The following is a 27,414-nucleotide window of genomic DNA, read 5'->3' as shown; positions in this document are numbered from 1 at the left end:
AACGGGATGTAATAGAAAGCCCAGTGATAGACACCCAGTCTTATATGGGTGTTTCTATATAAGATTCCCATGACAGAAGTGCCATGGCTGATCAGGGAGGAAAATAATTGACTTTTCAATAAATCTTGTTGAACAACATTTGGAAAGAAAAGGAAATTGGACTACTACCTCCCATCAAGTCCAAAAAAAAAAGTTTTAGTACATTAAAGTACTAGATATGAAAGGCAAGGCTGTAATGCTTTTCAAAAAGAATATGGAATATCTCCATGGCCTTGGAAAGGATTTCTTCAACAAGACACAAAAGCCATTAGCTATAAAGGAAAGGACTGATAAATTTGACTACATTAAAATGAAAAACTTCTGTCATCAAAGGACCATTTATAAAAAAAAAAATGAAAAGAAATCACAGAGTGGGAGAAGATACTGTCTGTTCTGCAACATTTGTTTCAATAATGCAGGTAAGTTCATATGTGATTGGCAAGTAGGTAGGAGAATGATGTCGACTGAACCAAGGTAATATTGGTTCTTATTTCATTTGCCCCAGCTAATGTTTTGTATCATCAAGTAAACACAGAATATACAAACATAGCCGAATGTTGTATCTACTATGTATGATGCCTATTCACCTCAATTTCGCCTCTTTTCTCAATTTGAACTTGTGCTTTATCTTAAAATTGTTGATTGCACCTTTTGCATTATCTTCGTTATTCAGTAGCCTCAACCCTCCATGTACCCCTTTCTGTCAAGCTACCTTTTCCTTTCATTTCTTTTTTTTCTTATTGTTTTTAAAGACAAAGTATTTTATTTACTCTAGTATTTTTTTATTAGGAATATAACATATCTTTTAAACTGTACTAATATTTTTCATTGGGATTGTTACTGATTTTACCAAGTGCTCTGTTTACAAAGTTGCAATAAGTTTTCAGAGATCAACCCTATCCTATTTTCTCCATAATCTTCTCTTATTTTTGGTGCATGATTTTGCAGAAAGCACTATCTGAAGAAAGCATATTTCACATTTTAGCAGAAATACCTCATCTGCAGCACATATACCTGGGAAAAGGTGCAGTGCTTCAATACTGACACAATTATTTCACATTTTAACCTCTCTACAATTGGAATACATCTTACAATACATGAAATCTTTCAATTATAATTGCCAGTTTTTTTATTTTTTAGGGATAAAATAATGGTGCATTTTAGAAGCTGTTGATTACTTAGATTTGATGAAGTAATGTAGTATCCAGAATGTAAAGAACTACAATTTTAAAAAGGCAGGCAACCCAGTAGAGAAATGGCAAAAGACTTGAACAGCCACTTCACAACAGAAGAAATCTCTGTGGCTAGTAAATATATGAAAAAGAATGTTTAATCTCATAAGGCAGCTGCACATTAAATACAGAGTGAGATGCCTTTACATACTTAGCATGTTGGCAAAAGTTTAAAAACCTGATGACAAATATTGATGTGGACACAAAAGGATGCATATGATATGATTCCCTTCATATGAAGTTACAAAACAGGCAACACTAAGCTGTGTTGCTCAGAAATGCATTACTTAGTTGGTAAAAACATTTTTAAAAGGAAAGGAAATCATCATCACAAATGTCAAGATGGTGGTTACTTTGGGGGTGGAGGGAGGGAGAGATTTATGATTGGAGGCACACAAGGGGGCTTTTGGCACCCTGGTAATGTTCTGTTTCTTCACCTGGAGGAGTTTGCTTTATTATTACTTGTTAAACTTTATACATATATATGTTTTATGTGCTTTTCTGTATATTTCAGAATAAGGCAAAAAGGAGGGAGGGATCAGTTATATCAAAGGTTGTTGATTGGCCAAGTAACGTGAGGACTGAGACTTGACCATTGGGTTAAGCAAAGTGGAGACTGCTGATGCACATAACAAATTGTCTCAGTGGGAGTGGTTGGGGCAGTGCTCTGATTGGAATGGGCCCACGAGAGAAGGAGAGGAGAGGAATTGGAGACGGAGGAAGCAGAACTTGGAGGAATTTTTATGTAAAAAGGAGAAATGTAGTGTTGACTGGAGGGGATGTACAAAGCTTTACATTAAACATATAGAGTATCAGGAGAGTAGAAAGGTAAATTTTCTGGAATGCTGATGGCAATGTGGTAGGGTAGGGGAAGGTAGAGAATTTTTTATGTGTATGAGAGTACATGTTTTGAGGGGGAAGAAGTGAAAATTTATAATACATCTGTAAAAAGAATGAACATTAAAGCTACTTTGTGAGTCTTGGAAATATATATGTTGGAATCACACATAACATTTTATGTCTGTTAACGGAAAGAATCATGAACACCATCTTGCTCAATGCCACATTGCAGAAAGAGAACAAAGCCCAGAGGGATTAAGTGCTTGCTTGAAATTGTACCATTAATAATCATCCCAGACTAAAACGCAGAGTTGCTCCTGCCCCTCGGGTCAGTGCTTTTTTAAATACTATTATCTATAATATGGTTTGCTCTTAAATTGGGTTTTATTTAGTCATTATGTTTTATAGTAGAGTTTATTTAGATAATATTTAAATTAGCCTTTGCTGCATAACAGACTACCCTAGAACTTAATGGCTTAAAATAACCATCATGTATTATTTCTCATGATTTCATGGGTTGGCTGAGCTCAGCTGGGCCCACTCATGTTGCTGTAGTCACTGGACGCTCAGCTGGGGTTGGAAGGGCTAAACTGGCCTCACTGACGTGCCTGGGGCCTTGGTGCTGTTTGTTGGTTGGGACTGTCGCCTGGACATCTGTACATGGTGGTGGGACTATTCCAAGGAGGCAAAGATGGAAATCTAGACTCCTGAACTTGCACAGCATCACATTAAATTATTCAAAGCAAGCTATAGTCCAGTCCAGATACAAGAGGTGAGGCAACAGGCCCCATCTCTTGATGGGAGGAGGTGCAAAATATGTGGCCATGGTTTTCCATCTATCACAGCTGCTAATCATAAATTTAATTGCTGAATTTATTTTCTAATGTTAACTTTTAATATGGAACTAAAAGCTGTTGATTTGGGGAATCTAACAATGTAATTTTAGTCAGTATATGAGAAACAAAAATTTGATAATGAAAAAATGTTAAGAAAAAGGGAAGTTATGTTTTCCTAATTAATTTCGTATCCTGTGTGATGTAAGACAAAGAAATGCTCATTTTTATAAAAAGCTGGGTAAAAATAAGGGAAAAATTCATTGATTACAGTCTTTGTTGCTTAGAATGTTGGCTTAATCATTATTTTCTGAGATCATCACCATTAATATTTTATCATCATTGTGGATTTTTTTCACATGTTACAGAATGTAATAGAATGTAATGCCACTAAAAAGTAAAAGCAATTAATAGTTCCCCATGAATTAATTTATAATAATGGTAGCATATTGCCAGGCCCTGTGCTAATTACGTTTGTAAAATTTCACTTAATTTATTTGACAACTCTCTATATTGAGTACCTACTGTGGTTCTTATGTGGTGCCAAGACTTGGGGCTATTGCTCTGAACCAAGTAGACGTGGTCCCTGCATATTGCCATACCCTAGATGGGAATCAAGGAAGGTTCTCTAAAGAAGCTTTCTAGGCCGGGACCTGAAGGATGAGTAGCAGTTAGCTGAGGTAAGAGAGAAAGGGAATAGGAAGTCTTCCAAGGAAAAGAATGGCTTCGACAAAGGCCTTGGAGTTAAGCGAGTGCAAGGAAGATTAAAAGAATTGGGGAAAGAAAAAATCTATTATGACTAAAGCCTAGAATGTGAAAGGCGTGAGGCAAGAAAGAAGCTGAAGAGGTAGCGTCTGAATTTTATGCCAGGATCATGGGAACCGTTGATGGGTTTGGAGGTTTTTCGCTCAAGATTGTTTTAGAAAAGTCACTGGCTGCAGTTTGGGTAAGGGGTATAGCCAGGGAGAAGAAAGGGTTGACCCTGGGAGGCCAACAATACAGGCCATAGATAATGATATGAATTAAGTGAGTGTGAGAATGAAGACAAGTATATAAATCCTACAGGTATTTAGGAGATGGAATCAACCAAATTTGGTGACTGGATGTAGAGCAGAGGGAATAACCCAAGGTGACTGACAGATTTCTGGCTTGGAGTGCTATTAGCAAATAGGGAGCATAAATAGAGGAATAGGCTTGGGAAGGCATCCTTGGCAGGACAATATCCCAACCCTATTTCCAGGCTAAGTACCTGGATCTCTTTTTTGTATTCTCTAGTATTTGAAATATTTCCAATATCAGTTCAAAAAAATATTGATTCTTGTTCAGTGAAATTCAGTAAAATATAGCAATGCTGCCATAACCTGAATTTATATCTTGGATCTGAAAAACATTTTACTTTGGCATTAATTCCTTAATAGATAGAAATTTAGTGCTCTGTTGCTGTAGTGAATTTCATTAAGCAATTTACTGCTTAATGTTTTGAAATTACTTGAAGAGAATAATGGCTAAGAAGCAATATGTGAATCCCTATCTTAAGCCCTAAGCCCTTTATTCATTAGTCTAAAATAATTTTATAATTAATACTTGTTCAAGTTTTTTTAATGGAGCTCAGTAAGAGTTTTCAAAAGTTGTTTTTCTTTTTTTATTGTCCTTTACAACTCTAGTGAGTAAAATGTTAGTTTACATTTATGCTAAAGAAGTAAAAATATGTAAGGTAGCTACATGAAAATGAAGCCTATCCTTGGTGGACTTATCTCTCCTTCAAATGTTAAGTAATAATAATTGAGGTTTAAAAGAAGAATTAACTGTTGTGTCTTGGAAAGTTAAGTTTTCTTGGACACTAACATTTTAATCTTTGTAATTTTGAATTTCATAGCCATCTTTAGCTTTTATTAAAGTATATTTACTCATCCTACATTATTTATTGTCCTACTTTCACCTAGGAATGTTAATTTGCCTAAAATTCTCTGATCATCACTCTAGAAGATACAATATATTCCGTAGTCTGTTTCCCATGTGTTCTCTATAAACTGAATTTTCTATTATTCTCAATGTTTTATAAGTTTAAAAGCACTTTACAACCTATTTTTTTCTTGTTGTTGTTTTTTTTTCCCTTAGGCACTACAAGGGCCCCCAGGGATGGGGAAGTACCAGGGGTGGACTATAATTTCATTTCTGTTGAACAGTTCAAAGCACTGGAAGAGAGTGGAGCATTATTAGAAAGTGGAACGTATGATGGTATGTCCTCAAATATTGACAACAGCAACCCAGAAAACTATCTGATTGATTGCAATTATTTCAGAGGGAATTTGGTCAGTAAAATACCATTTTTTTAAAGTTTTTTCTATCAGTCTTTGGGAGATTTTTCTTTTGATTAGGCTATTTGTAATTTACTAATTAAAATGGGATTAAACAATAAGCAAACACATTCTACATTATAAAGTTGATTGTGAACAAAATACTAAAATCATTCAAACTGGCCAGTATGCATATTTCACTGGTAATTCACATTCATCATATGAACTCAACAAGTATTTGTGAGTTCTATTTGTGGTTGGAAATAAAAATACTGTACAATTTGAAAAATCTATTTATACCTTGCCTCTCTTGGAGAAAAGAGAATATAGATTTGAGGAGGAAAATAACAAAGACAGAAAAATTGGTTTTCTTTTCATAACTCTTTACTCACTTGATTCTATGAAGTACTGAGTTAAGATCAATTTCAACTTTTAAATGATTCTTTGTTAGATCTTTTTTTCTTTATCTAACACTCTTCACTGGCAAGCTTATGTACTCCCATAGCACCCTGTAGTTTTCCATCATTGCTTTATCAGCTATTATAATTGCCTTTTTCACAAGCTCTGTGAAAGCAGATATTATGTCTTTCTTACTCAATATTATCTTCAGTGCCTAGAGATGGTGTTCAATAAGTATCTAACCATGAATTCAGCATATCCAAATATGCATTTGTGCTCTATCCAAAAGAATAATTTCTCTCTTTAGCTGCACCAAGAGCTCAAAACAGAGAAGTCTTCACTTGCTTCTTTCTTTTTCTCACAGTTTTCATCTAGTGTGTTACCAAATCTAGTCATTTCTTCCTTTGTAGCAGCTTTCACACTGCCTTCTTTTTTTTTTTTTTTTTTGATTTACAATGTTGTGTTAGTTTCAGGTGTACTTTTTTTTTAACATCTTTATTGGAGTATAATTGCTTTACAATAGTGTGTTAGTTTCTGCTTTATAACAAAGTGAGTCAGTTATACATATACATATGTTCCCATATCTCTTCCCTCTTGTGTCTCCCTCCCTCCCACCCTCCCTATCCCACCCCTCTAGGTGGTCACAAAGCACCGAGCTGATCTCCCTGTGCTGTGTGGCTGCTTCCCACTAGCTATCTGTTTTATGTTTGGTAGTGTATATATGTCCATGCCACTCTCTCACTTTATCACAACTTACCCTTCCCCCTCCCCGTATCCTCAAGTCCATTCTCTAGTAGGTCTGTGTCTTTATTCCCATCTTACCCCTAGGTTTTTCATGACCTTTTTTTTTTCTTTCTTAGATGCCATATATATGTGTTAGCGTACAGTATATGTTTTTCTCTTTCTGACTGACTTCACTCTGTATGACAGACTCTAGGTCCATCCACCTCACTACAAATATCTCAATTTCATTTCTTTTTATGGCTGAGTAATATTCCATTATATATATATGCCACATCTTCTTTATCCATTCATCCAATGCTGGACACTTAGGTTGCTTCCATGTCCTGGCTATTGTAAATAGAGCTTCAGTGAACATTTTGGTACATGACTCTTTTTGAATTATGGTTTTCTCAGGGTATATGCCCAGTAGTGGGATTGCTGGGTCATATGGTAATTCTATTTGTAGTTTTTTAAGGAACCTCCATACTGTTCTCCATAGTGGCTGTATCAATTTACATTCCCACCAACAGTGCAAGAGTGTTCCCTTTTCTCCACACCCTCTCCAGCATTTATTATTTCTAGATTTTTTTTTTTTTTTTTTTTTGGTGGTACGCGGGCCTTTCATCGTTGTGGCCTCTCCTGCTGCGGAGCACAGGCTCTGGACACGCAGGCTTAGCGGCCATGGCTCACGGGCCCAGCCGCTCCGCGGCACGTGGGATCCTCCTGGACCGGGGCACGAACCCGTGTCCCCTGCACCGGCAGGCGGACTCCCAACCACTGCGCCACCAGGGAAGCCCTGTTTCTAGATTTTTTGATGATGGCCATTCTGACCAGTGTGAGATGATATCTCATTGTAGTTTTGATTTGCTTTTCTCTAATGATTAATGATGTTGAGCATTCTTTCATGTGTTTGTGGCAGTCTGTATATCTTCTTTGGAGAAATGTCTATTTAGGTGTTCTGCCCATTTTTGGATTGGGTTGTTTGTTTTTTTGTTATTGAGCTGCATGAGCTGCTTGTAAATTTTGGAGATTACTTACTCCTTTGTCAGTTGCTTCATTTGCAAATATTTTCTCCCATTCTGAGGGTTGTCTTTTTGTCTTGTTTATGGTTTCCTTTGCTGTGCAAAAACTTTGAAGTTTCATTAGGTCCCATTTGTTTATTTTTGTTTTTATTTCCATTTCTCTAGGAGGTGGGTCAAAACGGATGTTGCTGTGATTTATGTCATATAGTGTTCTGCCTGTGTTTTCCTCTAAGAGTTTGATAGTTTCTGGCCTTACATTTAGGTCTTTAATCCATTTTGAGTTTATTTTTGTGTATGGTGTTAGGAAGTGTTCTAATTTCATTCTTTTACATGTACCTGTCCAGCTTTCCCAGCACCACTTATTGAAGAGGCTATCTTTTCTCCACTATATATTCTTGCCTTCTTTATCAAAGATAAGGTGACCATATGTGCGTGGGTTTATCTCTGAGCTTTCTATCCTGTTCCATTGATCTATATTTCTCTTTTTGTGCCAGTACCATACTGTCTTGCTTACTGTAGCTTTGTTGTATAGTCTGAAGTCAGGGAGCCTGATTCCTCCAGCTCCATTTTTCGTTCTCACGATTGCTTTGGCGATTCGGGGTCTTTTGTGTTTCCATACAAATTGTGAAATTTTTTGTTCTAGTTCTGTGAAAAATGCCAGTGGTAGTTTGATAGGGATTGCATTGAATCTGTAGGTTGTTTTGGGTAGTAGAGTCATTTTCACAATGTTGATTCTTCCAATCCAAGAACATGGTATATCTCTCCATCTATTTGTATCGTCTTTAATTTCTTTCATCAGTGTCTTATAATTTTCTGCATACAGGTTTTTTGTCTCATTAGGTACGTTTATTCCTAGATATTTTATTCTTTTTGTTGCATTGGTAAATGGGAGTGTTTTCTTAATTTCATTTTCAGATTTTTCATCACTAGTGTATAGGAATGCAAGAGATTTCTGCGCCTTAATTTTGTATCCTGCTACTTTACCAAATTCATTGATTAGCTCTAGTAGTTTTCTGGTAGCATCTTTAGGATTCTCTATGTAGAGTATCATGTCATCTGCAAACAGTGACAGCTTTACTTCTTCTTTTCCGATTTGGATTCCTTTTATTTCTTTTTCTTCCCTGATTGCTGTGGCTAAAACTGTCAAAACTATGTTGAATAAGAGTTGTGAGAGTGGGCACCTTGTCTTGTTCCTGATCTTAGTAGAAATGCTTTCAGTTTTTCACCATAGGGGACGATGTTGGTTGTGGGTTTGTCATATATGGCCTTTCTTATGTTGAGGAAAGTTCCCTCTATGCCTACTTTCTGCAGGTTTTTATCATTAATGAGTGTTGAATTTTGTCAGATGCTTTTTCTGCATCTATTGAGATGATCATATGGTTTTTCTTCTTCAGTTTGTTAACATGGTGTATCACGGTGATTTATTTGTGTATATTGAAGAATCCTTGAATTCCTGGAATAAACCCCACTTGATCATGGTGTATGATCCTTTTAATGTGCTGTTGGATTCTGTTTGCTAGTATTTTGTTGAGGATTTTTGCATCTATGTCTATCAGTGATATTGGCCTGTAGTTTTCTACTGCCTTTCTTTTTACTTTTATCACCTCATTGTAGGCTCACTGGACTAGCTCATGCTGGCTGTCGCAGTTGATCTCATTTGTTCCAGTGTCTTCCCTCTCACCAGTCCCCCCTGCTCGTTGCTACTATGCTAGTCCTCCTCAAGTGCAGTTCTGGTCATATCTCTCTCCTTCAGAATCTTTAATGATTTCCTTTTCCCTGCTAAGTTTGACCCAGCCACCCTTTCTGGGCTTAGCTCCCATGACTCATTCATTCATTTATTAATTTATTTGATCCTTCTTTCATACTATGTGCCAAGCACTATCAGAGGGGCTAGAAATGCTGTGCTGAGCAATATTGAAATGATACTGCCTTCATAAATCCTATATCTTAGTGGGAAGGCAGTCAAAAAACAAACAAAACAACCCAATTGAGATGTTATGAAGGAAACAAAAACAAGGGATTTAAAGGAAATAATAGGAATATCTTATTTAGATAAGATGGCCAGTGGAGACTTTTCAGATGAAATGACAAATTTTTATGCAAGTAGCCTGCTCTCATTCACCTCCCTCCTACAGGCAACCATTCTGATGTGTTTAATGTATATGTTTTTGTTTGCATGTGTTCTTACAAAATGTATATTGTGTCTTGTGTACATGTATTTATTATTTACATCTGGGCCATGTTCTAAATGTATCTCATCAGTTATTAACTGTTTTCACGTATTACTACTGTGTTTTTTAGATTCATCCATGTTGCTGTACTGTATTTGCATGTAATTCATTGTTTTTTAACTGCTGCACAGTACTCCATGTTGTGAATCCACTACCTAACGAGTCTCCTAGTGACGGACTTCCAGATTGCCTGCAACTCCTCATCACCACAGATAAATCTGCAACATCCTCACACACGTCTTCTTACAGACCTGTGTGAGAATGTCTGTGGAATATGTATCCACTTGTTGGGTTATAAGGTATACCTATAGTTAATGTGATGAAGTAGCTCTGGGTAGCTCTGCAGTCTCTATTCCCATCAGCAGTGCCACAGGGATTTGGTTCTGTAGCAGATGTAGTAATGACTCCACATACTCTTCAACACTTGGCATCATCCAGCTTTATAATGTTGCCAATTTGATGGTTGTAGAAGTGGTATCTCATTTTAATTTTAGTTTCTCTGGTAGTCAGAGAGTTTGAGCATCTTTTCATATGCTTGTTAGTTTTCTTGGACTAATGCAAATTGTCTATTCATTTGCTTTGTCCATTTTTTAAAAAGTGGGATCTCAATCACATTCCAGTTTATAGACATTCCTTAGTTATTTAGATATTAATCCCTTATTGGATATAGATATTTTCTCCCATTCTGTCACCTAATAACCTTGTCCTGTGTTTCTTCATTAAACAGAAATCCTTAACTTTTGTCTATCAGATTTATCACTGTTTTCCTTATGATTTATGCTTTGAAGTTTCGTTTAAGAAGTCGTTCTCTGCCCTTAGATCACAAAGATATTCCTCTACATTTGCTTCTGTTACGAACATGAACAGTCATCCACCCTTTCACAACCATAAGATTTACAGAAATTTTAAAGACTGATAATTGTGGGAAATGGAAACCCCCATACACAGCTGAAGAGAGTATATAATGATACAATCCCTTTGGAGAGCATCTTGGCAATAGCTAGTAAATTCAAAGATGCGCCTGACTCTGACCTAGCAGTTCCCTTTCTGGATGCCTACTGTAGAATGACCCTTGTCAATGTACATATGCAGACATGTACCCGAATTGTCATTATAGTGTCGTTTGAAACAATAAGGGAATGCAACCTACTCTCTTTTAGTAGAGGAATTAATAAAATACCTTTTAATTTGTTCATAAAAATGGACTATTATATAACAGGTGACTAGAATCTACATGTATCAACAGGAATAAGTCTTAGAAATACAGTTGTATAAAAAGAAGATTGCAAAAGGATATGGACAGTATACTGTCTAGAAAAAAAGATATGTAATGTCATAAACACTCCATGAAGCTTTTATTAAAGCAGTAGTATTTATATGTTATGTATGCATATACATATGTCCTAGATGTACATAATATGCAGGGAAATGACATATACCAACATAAGGATAACTCAGGGAGAAAGTGGGAAGAACAGAGACAGGAAATTAGGCCGTTAATTATATATGTGACTGTATGTGTATGGACAGGGGAAAAGGGGAGACCTGAAAGGAATCTGGCAAAAGTTAGTATCTCGGGATGTGTAAATAAATAAGTAAATAAGTTTCTAATACTATTCTAACACTATTGTATATGATTTTATATAGGTTTAAAATATGTAATGGTTGACTGTTCTATTGTAAAAATGAAAACCCTTCAGAAAAGAAAAAAGATAAAAAGAAAAATCTCCAAAACAGCTTCAAAAAGATGAAAAACTTTTTCTGTGAATAACTATAGTCAAGGTTCACAAACCTTGTAATTCTTTACCTTCCAATATCTGAAATCTTGATATTTACCAACAATTCAAGAAAAATAGATCCAATTTACTTATAAGCAATGCTAGTTTGCTTTTTTAATCTAAGCCAATAATTTTTTTAAAATAAGGAAACTGCTAGAATTTATTATGAAGTTCTAAGTTCTTATCAGTGATTATGGATATAGCAATCACAATATCCTGAATTTCTCTAATTTTCACCCTAGGGTCAGATAATAATTACTAAGAATACACCGTAAAATGTGTTTCTAGTATTTCCTGTAAAACTAACATCCTTAGAAAAACTGGAAAAAAAAAAAAGTAAAAGTGGACTTTTAACTTCTTCATGGTACATCAAAATTTCTTGGATGAGTATTGGACATCATGCAGGAAAAAATGAGATCCTAGAGCATCCTATTCCCCAACCAAACCTCTGTTTGGAGCATTTCTGTGCCGTCCGTCCCAGAGAAATGTGAACTGGCTTTTTCATTGGTCGTCGCTTTACTTTTGGGCCAGAAAGTTTGCAGAGATCCTCTTAGTCTGTTTTACTATGAAACTTTCCATCCATCTGCATGGCAGGAGTAACTCCATTTCAAACGTGGATTTGGAAGCAAGGAAGTAGTTGAGTGGGGAGAGGCAAGATGTGGTTGAAAAGTCTTATTATTTTGATTCCATTGTCTTGAGTATTTTAATGACAGTTACCTCCCAAAGTCAAATTTGCAAAGAATTTATCTTAATACTTTCCCCCTCAAAGCAAGCACGACTTAAGGTAAACCATGTTACTTGTAGATTTGCCTCACTGATGTGGTGAACAACCTATGTTGTTGTTTTTTTTTTTTTCATCTTGGAAAAATAATCCATTATATACCCCATTAATTTACTGTATATGAATGAGCATCTTAATTACCTCCTTAGGAGCCAAGGAATTTGGAGATTTTTTTTAAAATAAAAGAAGAAGATGATGAGTATTTTATTCCCTGTCCATGTTTATCTTTCTATAACATCAGCATAGTGGTTGATATATAAGGTCAAAACTAGCAGGAGCCACAAACTTTTAAGGTAGCTAGACCCACTGGACATTTTCCATCGTACGTGGCTGCCTGTTGGGGACTACATGGAAAACTGAGCAGATATTCAGTTGTTTTCATTCTATTCTAGGACATTCATTTTTACTGCAAAAATTACTGATTTACAAAGACACAGACCTACTAGAGAATGGACTTGAGGATATGGGGAGGGGGAAGGGTAAGCTGTGACAAAGCGAAAGAGAGGCATGGACATATATACACTACCAAACGTAAGGTAGGTAGCTAGTGGGAAGCAGCTGCATAGCACAGGGAGATCAGCTCGGTGCTTTGTGACCGCCTGGAGGGGTGGGATAGGGAGGGTGGGAGGGAGGGAGGGAGACGCAAGAGGGAAGAGATATGGGAACATATGTATATGTATAACTGATTCACTTTGTTATAAAGCAGAAACTAACACACCATTGTAAAGCAATTATACTCCAATAAAAAAAAGAATCTTAAATTTTGGTTAGAAAAAAAAATAGTTATTGATAAATAATAAAAAGGAAATATAGAACTAGACAAAAAAAATTACTGATTTACAAGACAACATATTAAAGTATTTCTTGCTTTCCTGAGAGTAAGCCAATATTGAGTTATGCTAATAAATTCTCTATTTGTTCATTAAATTGCCAGATAAAATAATATAATTAAAATGCTCAGAAAAACTTCAAAAAATTAACTTTTACATAAGCAGCCTACATTTCAGAACAGACTGGTTGGTTCTTAGCTTTATCCTTTGCCTGTATGTTTCCTTATTTTACCAAAATAGTTCATTATGTTACATATCAGAACAAAATTATTTGAATTAGTTTTCTCCTCCTTTACTCCCACTTTTTTTGCCAGTTAGTCTTACACAAGAGCATTGATGCATTTAAATTCAGAAATTAGGCCCTAATATAGAACTCATGCAAAGCAAGCCCTGTAGGAATAACTAACCTACGTACGTAAAGTCAACTTCCTGGCCTTAGTACAAATAGTCTTAAAGTGTTAGATAATGTTAGATAGTATATAGTGTTAGGGCACTTGAGAAATAAGTTCTTCCTGGTCTTTCTACCTCCTCTTCTCCCAAGAAAAAGTGCTTTGGCCTCCTTTTGGCCAACGGTGGGTATTCAAAAACTTCCGTATAAGATAACAGGGCAGAGACATACACTAGATCATTTTGTTCTGACTCTCAATTCAGCATTCAGCACTTTCAGCAGCTGTTATTTTGTCCACTTCAGGAAACTTCTATGGAACTCCCAAGCCTCCAGCAGAACCCAGCCCTTTCCAGCCAGATCCAGTTGATCAGGTCCTCTTTGATAATGAGTTTGACACAGAATCGCAAAGAAAACGAACTACATCTGTCAGCAAGATGGAAAGAATGGACAGTTCTCTTCCTGAAGAGGAAGAAGATGAAGACAAGGAAGCTGTTAACGGTAGTGGAAATGCAGGTTCGTCAATAGATGAACAACTTCTGGCTGATCCTCCAGGTTGACTTTAATATGACACTGAATTGGAAGTAGTAAAACTTTCCACAAAGCACATGCAGAGAAAGTGATGGGATTCTCAGGGGTTTTTTTTAAAGGTTTTGCGTGAAACAGTGTATCTCTGTTGACTGTCTTGTAAGCTGAAGTGAGTTGCTCCAAGTGGCAGTTTTGATAAATCAATTATAAACTATCATTAGTATTGATAATAATACAATATGTCATTACCCTGCTGCCTAAAAGATTTGAGATTCATTTCTGGTGCTTGAATATGGGAATCTTGTTGGCCTAAGTCCTACTTTACAGAATTTGAACAAAATGTAGACGTGTTAAGATATAGCCTTCAACCAAAACAAAGATTTAGAAGTATGCTAATAAATATTATCTGAAAAGTTTGTTAGCAATATTTTGAGTTTAAATTCTGAATCACTCAAAGAAAATTTTCAAACTTGACTGTCATATTTTTCATTAAATGCAAAACCAACAGAAATTTAGTGGTGGAGAATCTTCTCCTTTTGGGTACCCCTAAATAATGTAGTGATTGCTTAGGACAGCAGTCCCCAATCTTTTTGGTACCAGGGACTGGTTTCATGGAAGACAGTTTTTCCACAGACTGGGGCAGAGTAGGGGGATGGTTTCGGGATGGTTCAAGTACTTTGATTTATTATGGGCTCTGTGCAGTCAGACCTCAGCCTCAGCTCCACCTCAGGTCATCAGGCATTGGATTCTCATAAGGAGCACGCAACCTAGATCCCCCGCATGTGCAGTTCACAGTAGGGTTCGCGCTCCTAAGAGAATCTAATGCCTCCGCTGATCTGACAGGAGGCGGAGTTCAGGCGGTAATGCGAGCGATGAGGAGCGGCTGTAAATACAGATGAAGCTTCGATCACTCACCTGCCCCTCACCTCCTGCTGTGCGGCCCGGTTCCTAACAGGCCATGGACTGGTACCAGTCTGAGCCCTGGGGGTTGGAGGTTGAGACCCCTGGCTTAGGAGATTCTTATACTGCTAATTAAGAGTATAAATAGGAAACCACAGAATCACAGGAGAGCTGATTTCAGTGCTATTTATGATAATAATTCCATTCAAAACACTAGAATATAAGCTTCATAAGGGTTGGAATTTTTGCTTGTTTTGTTCATTGTGGTATTTCTTGAGCCATAAACCATGTTTAGCACATAGTAGAAGCTAAAAAAATATTTTCGTTGTACTAATAAATGAAAAAATTTGATTATATCTTCAAATTTGCAGAATCCATTACCATATCATTTTCCCAAAGTATCCTGTTGTTTTCCTTTATCAGTTATTAAAATTTGCTATTATCTATTGTTTTAATACATTCATTGCTTGTGTCCCCCTCCAGAGTGTGAGTCCTGTTTTATGGTCCTAACATTTCACACTGTTGTGTTGCAGATATGCTCAATGAATTATACCAATATATTTTGGTGAAAACGGGTCTAAAAAGGTTTAGGTGAATTCACATCTAATTCTTTAGAGTTGTTCAGGGAAGTCATCATATCCTAGAGACTTTTGATTTTGATGTCAGCTTTACTCTCCCACAGAATTATGTTAACATTTTTAAATGCTTAAGACTGGGATTAGAAACCATGACTCTGTCCTCAAATGGGAATTTATATGTTCTTAATTTGAAGGAAAAGAAAATGCCCTGTTTTTAAACTTCCTAATGCAGAGCCTTTCAGTGAGCACTGCAGTTCCCTTAGAGGTAAACCCATCTGTAAGCTCCATAGTTTATGTTTGTCATGTAAGACAGCTGCTAAACCAGGTGTTCCAGACTCTTCACTGTTAATATTTAAAGGGAGTGTATCCAAGAGTGTGTGGGAGGCAGTTTGTACACTCCTTCTTGTGTATAGGGACCATAGGACTCTTCCACTGGAGCATATATTTCTTTGTAACAGAATATATTCAGAATATTTTAAGGAAAAAGCAATAGAAGACATGGCTAAAAGCCCTTGGTCTTTGCTGAGTAAGTACTAACCATGCTTGTTAACTTATTCAAAGTTGCTTTGCGTATTGCTTTGGGGGACTAGAATCCCTGCCTTGAAAGATCAGTAAATTGCTGGGGGTGGAGGTAGGAGAGGATAGGTGGAGGTTTATTTGTATATACCAATATGTATATTATTTTATATCTTGATGAGAATTAATGTAAGAATGCTAATATGCTGCAATAGGGTGACACATGTTATATAATAATGCTAAAATTTTTTCTAAGAGTTGGTGTTATATAAAAAACATTTTCAAATCATTGGCTATTAAGCAAACTCCTTTATGCAGTCTCTTGAAACTATATTCAGAAAAGTATTATTGCTCATATAGTTGCTTCTACTTTCCTCCAGTATATATATCCCAAGAATGTAACTCCATTCCAGATTGATTTATACATTGGGTGCCTTTTAATTTCTATCACTTTTTCTGCTTAGAGAATAAATCATGTGTTTCATTCATATTATTCATTCAGCAAATATTTATTGAGCACCTGCTAGGCTAAGTGCTAGGCATTGTTGTAAAAGCTGGAAATAAAGCAGTGAACAAAACAGACAAAATTCCCTGTCTTCATGAACCCTACCTTCTGGTGGGAGAGACAGAATTATCCAACATAAATGAATAAAATATAGTATGTTAGATGGTGCTAAGGAGAAAAAGCAGAGGAGGGGAAGGATAAAAAGTAGCGGTGGCCAAGGTTTGCAATTTTAGATAGAGTGTCAGAGAAGACCTTACCAAGAAGGGGACATTGCAAGAAGTGAGGTAGTGCTCAAAATATCCTGGGGAAGAACATTCCAGCCAGAGGGAATTAGAAGTACAAATGCCCTGAGGTGGGAGCATCCCTGGATTATTCAGACAACAGCAAGGAAACCAGTGTGATTGGATACAATGTGGACAATCCATTATATGTGGTTGGGGCAGAGTGCTGGAAGGGAATAGACTAGAATAGTAACAATGAAGTCAATCAGATAATGATGGGGGTGGGGTGGTGGAAATGCATATTATAATAGGATCTTATAGGTCATTGGAAGAATTTTGCTTTTTATTCTGAGATGAGAAACTATTATATGGATTTAAGCAGAAGAGTACCATGATAAAACAGCTTTTAACTTAACAGGCTCATTCTGGCTACTGTATTGAGAAAAGGCAGTAGGAGGGCATGGACATAAACAGGGGTACCAGTTAGGAGGTTATTGCAGTAATTTAAGTGAAAAATGGTGGCTTAGACCCAGTGAAGGCATGAGAGGTAAGAAGTGGCCTGAGCCAATAACATTTGCCAACAGACTGGATATAAGGTATGAGAGAGCAGAGTCAGAGGTCACTCCAAGGGTTTTAACTTGAGTATCTGCAAGAATGGAGTTGCATGTATTGAGATGAGACAGGTAAAAGGAGTCAGTTTGGGTTGGGAATGGGAGCTATGGTTGGGATATTTAAGTTTGAAATGTTCATTAGACATCCAAATGGAAATGTGCTTGAAGTTGGATTTAAAAGTCTGTGTTCTGGTCTGAAAATCCATATTTGGACACCATCAGCATATAGCTTATATAACAGTGACACAGTGAGATCACCAAGAGAGTGAGTGTAGAAAGAGAAAAGATCCAAGCACTGAACCTTGGGAAGGCACTCTAATATATGGAGATCATGGAGACAGAAAAGAGCCAGAGAGGTAGAAGGAGCACCAGGAGAGTGTAGTGTCCTGAATGCCAGGGGAAGAGACTGTTTCAAGAAAGAGAGGTCCATCATGTCAGATGCTACTGATAGCTCAAGTAAGATGGGCACTGAGAATTGATCATTGGATGTAGCTATGTGGAAATGACTGGTGATCTTGCTAAGAACAGTTTTATTGATGAGAGATCAAAAGCCTTGTTGGAACGAGTTCCAGTGGCAAATGGAAGAGTGGAAGTGGAGGTAGCAAGTATAAACTCTTTCAAGGAGGTTTGGTGTAAAAAGGAGAGAAATGGGACGGGGTTGCTAGAGGGGAAAGAGAATTGCTTAATTTCCTTTTAAAGAATGGAGAAATAACTTGTTTGTTTGTCTTGAATTTCTATCTTTAAAAATGACAAAAGTTTCAACTATCCCCAAAGAAAGTCCTCTGAGGCACATTTTGGATAAGGGATCTGATTACAGCTATGAACCAATGGGTGAGAGGAAGATGATATTTTATTGTAACAATGTGTGGCCACAGTACCTGTTAGGCTATCCACAGGGGGTTTAGGCAGGGTTATCTTGGGACCCTGTGCCCTATATACCGCTATCCTTGCTATTAGTTATGTCATTTATGGTCTCCTGTGTCGTTGGTATATGTAAAACCCTATGACTAAACTTGAGGGTTTATTTAGGATCTTCTGTTTGTTCTTTGGGTTTTTGGTTGCATTTTGTTAAAAAAAAAAAAAAAGATGAATGTCACCTACTAGGTAAGAAAGATTGGTGGTGAGAGAGAGAGAGAGGGAATTGCTATAGGCAAGAGGGGATGGAGATATCTGCTTAGAAACACAGTTCTTCCACTGTAACAGAAGGAAGAGTAAAATGGGCACAGTGTGCTGTGTAGATATAATGGTGGGAATTTGTGGAAGTTCTGTTTGCTTCTGTTTTCTCAGTGATATAGGAAACAAGGTCATCAAATGAGATTAGGGATAAGGCAGAAGTAGGAGAAGATTTAAGGAGAAGGAAGGTATGAAATCGTTATCTAGGAGAGTCAGAGCGAATGGACAAAGAAATGCCCTATGATTGTCATACATCATTAAATGCCCTCTTGAGGCTACTGATCATGAGTTAAAAGTGAAGTAGTTACTATCGCCTGCGTTCAGCTACATATACTGGCGAGGAGTATGTGGAGAGTAAGATTTAAGCAGAATTATAGTTCAGCCAGTCAAGTGTGGTGAAGTAAAGTAGGGAAAAAGGAATCAGGAGTACTTACAAGGGAGTGATTATAGTGGTTGATCCTGGAATTTAAGTTGGGTAAGTAGGGCAGTGAGGACATAGCTAGGGGATGGATGGGGGTGAGGAACAGTGAAAGGCAGTAAGTAGTAGGATTAGTGGATTATAGAACTTGGTTGGATAAAGGGTGGTTGGAGTGGAAGTACTATAAAGAATGACATATAATGATATCTAAGGCCTCTTCTAAGAGTCTCTGATACTGAAGCATTGCCCGAAGTTTGGAGTTATTACAGTTATATTATCTTTTAAGTTCTAGAAACAACTTTTAAGTGCATGAATTGTGAACTCCCTAGAGAGTTACCAAATTTTAGTATTCTTACCTACATTGTGGACTTTGGAACTCTAAAAGGATTTTAATATTACCAACAGAGAATTATATTTAACAACAGTAAGTCTATTGAGTTTAATTTTTTAAAATTTGTATTATTTTAAAGGCCTGTGTTAAATGTGCACAAGGCAGCTTGATAAAGCAGTTGAGAACATGGACCCTTTAAATTCAAATCCTAGCTTTGCTGTTTATTAGCTGTGTAACCTTGACTAAAATAACTTACTAACCTTGCTGGGCCTTAGTTTCCTCTTCTATAAAATGGCAATAGTAATACTATATACTCACAGGGTTGCTGTGAGAATGAATTATGAGTTAATATATGTAAAGTGCTGAACATAGAGCCTGGCACATAAAAGGACTGTATAGGTGCTGCTGTGGCCGTTGTTTTAGTATGATATTGATTGATCTGTATTTAGTATATACAGAATTGATTCTATTGTTGTTTTTTTGCTTCTTTCCCTGACTAGCATCAGAGGTGCTGTACAGGGTTAATGTCACTTAGCAAATGAAAAGAAAATCAGTGTGTTTATTTGTTTTTTCAAAAGTTATAGCAGAATGTGGACATAGTAGACAAGGAAATTTGCAATATGTATTTGGCATTTTGTTAGACTTAAGGCTGTTTGAAGAGAATGTAACTTTACCTACTTTTCATGCCGTTCTGTTGGAATAGCAGAAAACAGAGAGAGGCATTCTGAGTCGTCTGATTGGATAAAGACTGTCCCAAGTTACAACCAAACAAATAGTTCCATGGACTTTAGAAATTATATGATGAGAGACGAGAATCTGGAACCGCTCCCCAAAAACTGGGAAATGGCCTACACTGATACGGGGATGATCTACTTCATTGAGTAAGCACATGTCTGTATCTTTTCTAATGTGCCTTGCCACTGTGAGACTTGCCTTTAAATTTTCTTAACCTCATTTCACAAGCCTTGCATTTCTTTTTTCTTTCTTTAAAAATATTTTTCATACAAGTTACAATTGATTCTTAATCTGATTGTTTCCCTGGATGATATTTCATTTTTATTTGATTTGGATAAAGGAATATTGTATTTGACGTCTGGTTTTATAAAAAACAGGAGGATTAAAAACAGATTTATCACTAATAATGAAAAATGCAAGGAATAAAGGATATTTTGCTTTGCCTTTTTTTTTTTTTTTTTAACCTTTTGGGTAGAGTGTCCAACTTAATGAGCATTTCACAAATTACCATTATTTGGAAGGGGGCCATATTTATTAACTGAGCTAAATATTTTCAGACCTAGAGATCAACGCAGAGATTAGTGAATTAATCTCAAATTGGAAACACCAAGAAAAGATCCTTTGATCACATTGTTATTCTCCCACTGCTTCGATAATAACTTTAATTTATATTTTATTGCCTTCATGTATATTTTCTTCCAGGATATTTCTTTCTTTAAGATCCTCATATTTCAGATACTTAAACTATAACACTGTCTACTCAGCAGTGTGATGGCTTTGTTTTAGCATTAGTATTTACTGCATGGTGACCTGGGTCTGACCTGCTCCGGGTCTTAGTTGCGGCACGTGGGCTCTTAGTTGCGGCATGCAGGATCTAGTTCCCTGACTAGGGATCGAACCCGCGCCCACTGCATTGGGAATGCGGAGTCTTAACCACTGGACTACCAGAGAAGTCCCAGAAACTGACACTTCAAAACTTTTTATTTTATTTAACTCTTTTATTTTTAAAGAGTCCCAGTGAGGGCAGAGACTCTATCTGATTGTTTGTTCATCTCTGTATTCTCGGTCCTCAGCACAATGCCCACACATCACAGACACCTAAGAAATATAGTGTTTTTGGAGGGAGAGAGGACGGAATTCAGCCAGCAAGTAAACAGGGTTTTCAGGGCAGCTTTTTTGGCTAAGATAATGCACAGTATGGGGCCATGTGCCCACCCGCTGAAACATTTTTGACTGCTTAGATAAGCATCTGTTATTATGCACTTAACATTTTATCCCTTCTTTAGAGTCTTCATTCTCAAATTAGTGCCTGTAGCATTACCTTTCCTCTGTGGCAGCTTTGAAGTAATAGACTGAGAACAACAGGACTATTGAATCAGAGGTTTACAAATGAAGCCTGTAGGAGATAAATGTTCAAACATCATATATCTTTTATTCACTTTTCGTCTTTGCTTTTGAAATACTTTTCTCCCTCTTTATTTTACTGTTTCTAATTGAAATCTTTGTTCAACAGCCACAATACCAAGACAACCACCTGGTTGGATCCTCGTCTTTGTAAGAAAGCCAAAGCCCCTGAAGACTGTGAAGATGGAGGTAGAGATTCAGAAACCTTTTATACCATACTTATTCTCTTTATATCTCTTTATACTTATTCTCTTTATCCCTTCTTGCTCTTCTTGCTTAGATAATAAGTCTTGCAAAATCCTAAACAAACCATAATGTGCATAAGCACATAAGGAGTGGGTGGATATCAAAATCAGCTGATTCTGGTCATTATGTTATTGCATCTAATTTTGTGAGAGTCTTCATTTCTCTTTTTTTGAGAAGTATACAATTAAATCCTTTTTTTAAAAAAACTTAATAGAAATGAATTTGCCACTTTTTAACTTTGTTTTAAAACAAACTTTTAAAATTCTGAATAGTTTAATAAGTTAGGTGCATTCTCAACCACAGGGTAGCCTCATCATGCCTGCTGATCTCAAAAATATATGTAATTTAGTATCACTAGGATAGATATGCCAGTATTTATAATCCTTTGCCATTTACAGCAGCAATAGAAACTCAGTGAAAGTCTTTAATATACCTCTCACCCACACACAATTTTTACTGCTTGGTAGAAAAATTATCTCTCTGAGAATCGTTAGATAATAATGCTTGTCTGTCTTGTATGTTATAGGTTCTATTTAATGGTATAGTCTTACAAATAAGTATAGAATTTACCCCAACCAAAATGTTTGCTGTGCCTTCTTGAATATAGTGTAGATGAATAAAATTTGCATTGATTTTGTATGACTCATCAGAAATTATTTACCTTGGTTTAAAAAAAAAATGAATGGATTAGAATGAAAGTCAGATAGTCCTCCCATAGATTGAATTCCAGTCTATGAAAAAAATTTAAGCAGAATTGATACATATTTTGTTCAGCATGATAGAATTTTTCTAGGACTAAACAATTGGAAAATGAAATATTTAAAATTTATTTGTAATGATATTTAAAAAAAGATACCTTGGAGCAAATCTACTGAAAGATGTGCAAGTCCTCTACACTAAAAACTACAAAACATCACTGAAATAAATTAATCAAGACCTAAAATAATTGAAGAGATATACTGTGCTCATTGATATACTATGTAGATAGGATAACACATATTGTTAATGATGTTCATTCTTCCTAAATTGATATCTAGATTCAATACAATCCCAATCAAAATTCTAAAAGTCTGTTTTTAAGAAACTGACAAACTGATTCTAAAATATACATGGAAATACTGTACAAAGACTCTAGTTGGCCAAACAGACTTTAAAAAGGACAAAGATAAAGGACTTAGGCTGCCAGATTTGAAGACGTACTATAAAGCTACAGTAATCAGGAGTGTCTTCTATCCATAGGCTAGAACGTGGATCAGTGGAACGGCATAAGAGAATCCAGAAATAGATGCACACATATGTGATCACTTAATTTGCAGACAAGGTGCCAAGTCAGTTCAGTGAGGGAAGGAAAATCTCTTAACAAATGGTGCTGGAACAATTGGATATTCATAAAGAGAAATGAACTTCAACTATATCCTTACTCCATGTACAAAAAATAATTTGAGATGGCTCAAAGCTAGAACCCTAAAGCTTTTGGAAGAAAATTTAGGAGAATACCTTCATGATTTTGAAATTAGCAAAGATGGAGAAAAACAGTAACCCGTGTGTATTGCTGGGCAGAATGTAAAAGAGTACAACTGCTTTGAAAAGCAGTTTGGCAGTTTCTTAAAAGGTTAAGTATAAACTTACCATATCACCTAGCACTTCCACTCCTAGATATCTACCCAAGAGGAATGAAAACATGTCCACACAAACACTTGAATGTAAATATTCATAGTAGCGCTATTCATAATAGCTAAAAAGTGGAAACAACTCAGATGTCCATCACACAATGAATGGATAAATAAAATGTGGTGTAATCATACAATGGAATATTGTTCAGCAATACAAAGAAATGAAATACTATGCATACTACAATACGAATGAACCTCAAAAAATGTTATGCCAAGTGAAAGAAACTTGACACAGAAGATCAAGTATTGCATGATTTCATTCATATGAAATGTCCAGAATAGGCAAATCTATAGAGCCAAAGTAGATTAGTGGTTGCCCAGTGCTAAGGAAGGGAATAGAGATTAATTGTAAACAGCAGAAGGGATCTTACTGGGGTGATGGAAATTTCCCAAAACTGGATTGCAGTGATGGTTGCACAACTCAGTAAATTTTTAAAAATCAATGAATTGTACATTTTTTCAAGCAGAACAATTTTATGTGATATGTAAATTATACCTCAATAAAGTTGCTTTTTAAAGTGGCCAAAGAGGACTTCCCTGGTGGTGCAGTGGTTAAGGATCCGCCTGCCAATGCAGGGGACACGGGTTTGAGCCCTGGTCCGGGACTATCCCACACGCCGCGGAGCAACTAAGCCCAGGCACCCCAACTACTGAGCCTGCACTCTAGAGCCCGTGAGCCACAACTACTGAGGCCGCGTGCCACAACTACTTTAGCCCGCGCACCTAGAGCCCATGCTCTGCAACAAGAGAAGCCACTGCCATGAGAAGTCCATGCACCACAATGAAGAGTAGACCCCGCTCACCGCAACTAGAGAAAGCCCACGCACAGCAATGAAGACCCCATGCAGCCAAAAATAAATAAATAAAAATAAAATAAAATGGCCAAAGAACTTGAATAGACATTTCACAAAAGAAGATAAAGAATAGCCAATTAAGAACATGAAAAGGTGTGTACATCAGCTATACCTCAATTTTTTAAAAAGCATAAAAAGGTGCTTATCATTAATCATCTCTACAGTGAGATGTCATTCACACCCCCTAAAAGGGCTAAAGTCAAATACACTGACAATACCAACGATCAGTGAGATTGTAGAGCAACTGGATCTTTTACTTGTTGGTGGGGATATAAAATTATGTGAACACTCTGGAGAAATGTTGGCAGTTACCTATGAGGTGTTATGTCAAGAGAAATGAAAACACATGTTCCCCAGGAGGCTACCTGAATGATCATGACGGCCTTATTCATAATAGCTCCAACCTGGAAACATCCCAAATATTCATCAAGAGGAGAATGGATAAACATTCTCCTGTTGTGGTATATTCATGCAATGAAATACTACTCATCAATAAAAAGAAAAAGCTGTTGATAACACTCAGCAACATGGATGAGCCTCAGAAACATGTTGTATGAAAGAAGCCAGACACAAAAGAATGGATACTTAATTATCCATTATTTAAAGCCTAAAACCAGGAAAACTCATCTATGCTGATAGAAGTCAGAAAATGATGGGGGTGGAGGGGAGAATGGTGAATTGAAATAATTCTCTGGAATGATGGATATATTCGCCACCTTGTTTGGGGTGACGGTTATATAGGCACATGCAATTGCCAAAACTCATTTTTTATACTTGAACAAGCACTTAAATCAATATTTTAATCATTGAATGAGCACTTAAGATCTGTGCATTTTGTTGAATGTAAATTACACCTCGAAATAATTTTTAAAATAATTTTTTATACTTTCCTTGTCTATAAGGCTCTTCATAGTAAGTTTCTTATGGTGAAGTCACCCATTGTGAAGGTAAACTAGAATATGTAATACTATAGAATTGGACTTTTTTTTTACATCTTTATTGGAGTATAATTGCTTTACAATGGTGTATTAGTTTCTGCTTCATAACAAAGTGAATCAGTTATACATATACATAAGTCCATAGAATTGGACTTTTTAAAGATTGTGAATGTGGTATTAGTCTTCTCGGGCATGTCTCTGTTACTAGGCTCCATTCCTTTTCCTCGCAACTAATTGTTTCAGTTCAATTCTCTGCCTTTTCCTGTTTCCCTTGTAGAATGTATTTATTTTCATAGCCTTAACTATCAGTTTACTGTAGCTGGGCTCCTTATCTAAACCTCTAGTATTGTCCTCTGTTCTGAATGCTATTTCTGTATTTCCCATTACATTTGAGACTTTCTTTTTGATTGCCCTACTAGCACTTCAGATAAACATATTTAAAACTGAATTTAGCATCTTTCCCCCATAGTCACCCCATTCCTCTTTCTCTCATAATCATCTGGGCCAAAATCCTTTGAGTCACTTTTGCTTCTTCCTCTCTGTTTGCTCTATTCCCTATATAGTTTCCAATCCCTGCTGCTCTTTCTTTTTTCTATATTTTGCCAATATATTATTATGAAAATTTTCCAACATAGAAAAACTGAAAGAATTTTTCAGTGAATACATGCATTATAATGAACATTTTGCTCTATTTGCTTTTTCACATAGCTACCTATGCCTCTATCTATTCATGCTTTTTTTTTGTATCTTCCTCTCCCTTCCTCTGACTACCACACACTTGGATTTTTCTTGGTCTTTTTTTCCTACAGTTCTCCTCCAGTATATCTTTTATGCCGTGGTCTGTAAAATGGTAGTGTTCCAACTATCTGTTCGGGTACAGGAAGAAAATCAGAACTTTTCATAATGTTTCTATTGGGAAAAAAATAAATTAAGCTTTTCTACTATTTTATATACAGATTGGTAATGGCATTCTGCCTCATTCTATATGTCAGATTATCATGTACACTCCCCAGAGTGTCTTGAGGGAAGAACATGGGTGGCACCCTTGCTCTTGCCAAGAGCCCTGTAAAGTTTTGCAGTTACTTGTGCACAGTTAAGTGGATTTATAGACTATGTTATATGGTTTTTAATCCACACAAAATTAAAATGTGGCTTAAAAGGATTTCTACAAAGACACTGCTGATTGAAGATAATACAAATATGCAAGCCCAAGCTAGCAGTGAGAAAATGGCAGAGCTGACACTTCTCATACACCTCATGTGAGCTTTTTTAAACCACATTGAGGTAAACTAGGGATAATTATTTATTTAGTCTTCATCTCCTTTTTATTTTTTATTTATTTATTTTGGCTGTGCCCCGCGGCATGTGGGATCTTAGTTCCCCAACCACAAACGGAACCCGTGCCCACTGCATTGAAAGCATGGAGTCTTAATCACTGGACCGCCAGGGAAGTCTCCCATCTCCTTTTTAAACTTCTGTTTTGTGTATGCTTTATTATGTAAATACATGTTAGTAGAGTAGTATGTATATGTTTATGAATATATATATATATAAATCTCTTGGAAGTACATTGTCAGATTTTTTACTGATAAGACTACATGATCAAAAAACTTCAGCTACATTGTCCATTAATCTTTCTAAACTATAACTGCCTTCATACCTCTCCCTTGCTCAGGTTAATGGCCATTATAGTTAATGGCTCCCTACTGTCAGCAGAATAAAGTCGAGACTCCATGGGGAAGTATTGAAGATTTTTTGTAATTGAACTGTATTCTATATTTCTCTCTCAAAGTATTATCATGCCATAAGTATGACACATTTTTATCTTTGCCTTTGCCACAGGCCCATTTCTTCTGCCAGGAACCAGCCTTTTTCCCTGTGTCCACCTAGCACGTACCTACTTATCCTTTTAAGCTCAGATGTAAAGTGTAATTTTTTGTAGCCTCCTCTGTCATTTTCTTCCAGGCCAGGATTAGGTGTTCTCTCCTCTGTGCGCAACAGTACCACATGGATATTTCTATTGTAGCACATACTACTACGTTGCATTGTTACTAGGTGCCTACACTCTATAAGAGCAAGGATTTTGTCTTATCTATATATCCCTTCAGTAGAGACTTAAATGTTTGGATGTAAGGAAGGAAGGAGGAAAAGAAAGAAAGGAAAAGAAGGAAAGAAGCTACTCTATGCTCCAGATTATTTTGGTCATCCTTCTTGAAAATAATGTTTAATCTTTTTAAGGTTCTGAGGGAAGCAATAAATAACAATTTTGTCTTGGGACTTTCCTGGTGGTCCAGTGGTTAGGACTCCGTGCTTCCAATGCAGAGGGCGAGGGTTCAATCCCTGGTCGGGGAACTAGTATCCCACATGCCTCATGGCCAAAAAAAAGTTAAAAA

The 27,414-nt window shown here is 36.5% G+C and overlaps 1 protein-coding gene across 2 annotated transcripts in view; it reads left to right on the top strand.

Moving 5' to 3' along the window:
* The window catches only part of MAGI3 (membrane associated guanylate kinase, WW and PDZ domain containing 3), a 270,859-nt gene that overhangs the window by 175,976 nt on the left and 67,469 nt on the right, over positions 1–27,414 (top strand). Inside the window, exons 3-6 of one of the 2 annotated variants that reach the window (XM_082833798.1) lie at positions 5,063–5,182; positions 13,697–13,906; positions 19,878–20,052; positions 21,420–21,499. In XM_082833798.1, the coding sequence (XP_082689924.1) occupies positions 5,063–5,182; positions 13,697–13,906; positions 19,878–20,052; positions 21,420–21,499 (585 nt within the window). Of the gene's footprint in view, positions 1–5,062; positions 5,183–13,696; positions 13,907–19,874; positions 20,053–21,419; positions 21,500–27,414 lie in introns of both variants that reach the window. The other variant, XM_082833797.1, reaches the window with a different exon arrangement.

Source organism: Leucopleurus acutus (assembly GCF_964270905.1).
Source record: "Leucopleurus acutus genome assembly, chromosome: 2".
NCBI classification, from domain to species: domain Eukaryota; kingdom Metazoa; phylum Chordata; class Mammalia; order Artiodactyla; family Delphinidae; genus Leucopleurus; species Leucopleurus acutus.
Note: the sequence above shows the minus strand (reverse complement) of the source record. Positions and strands in the feature narration are given on the sequence as shown.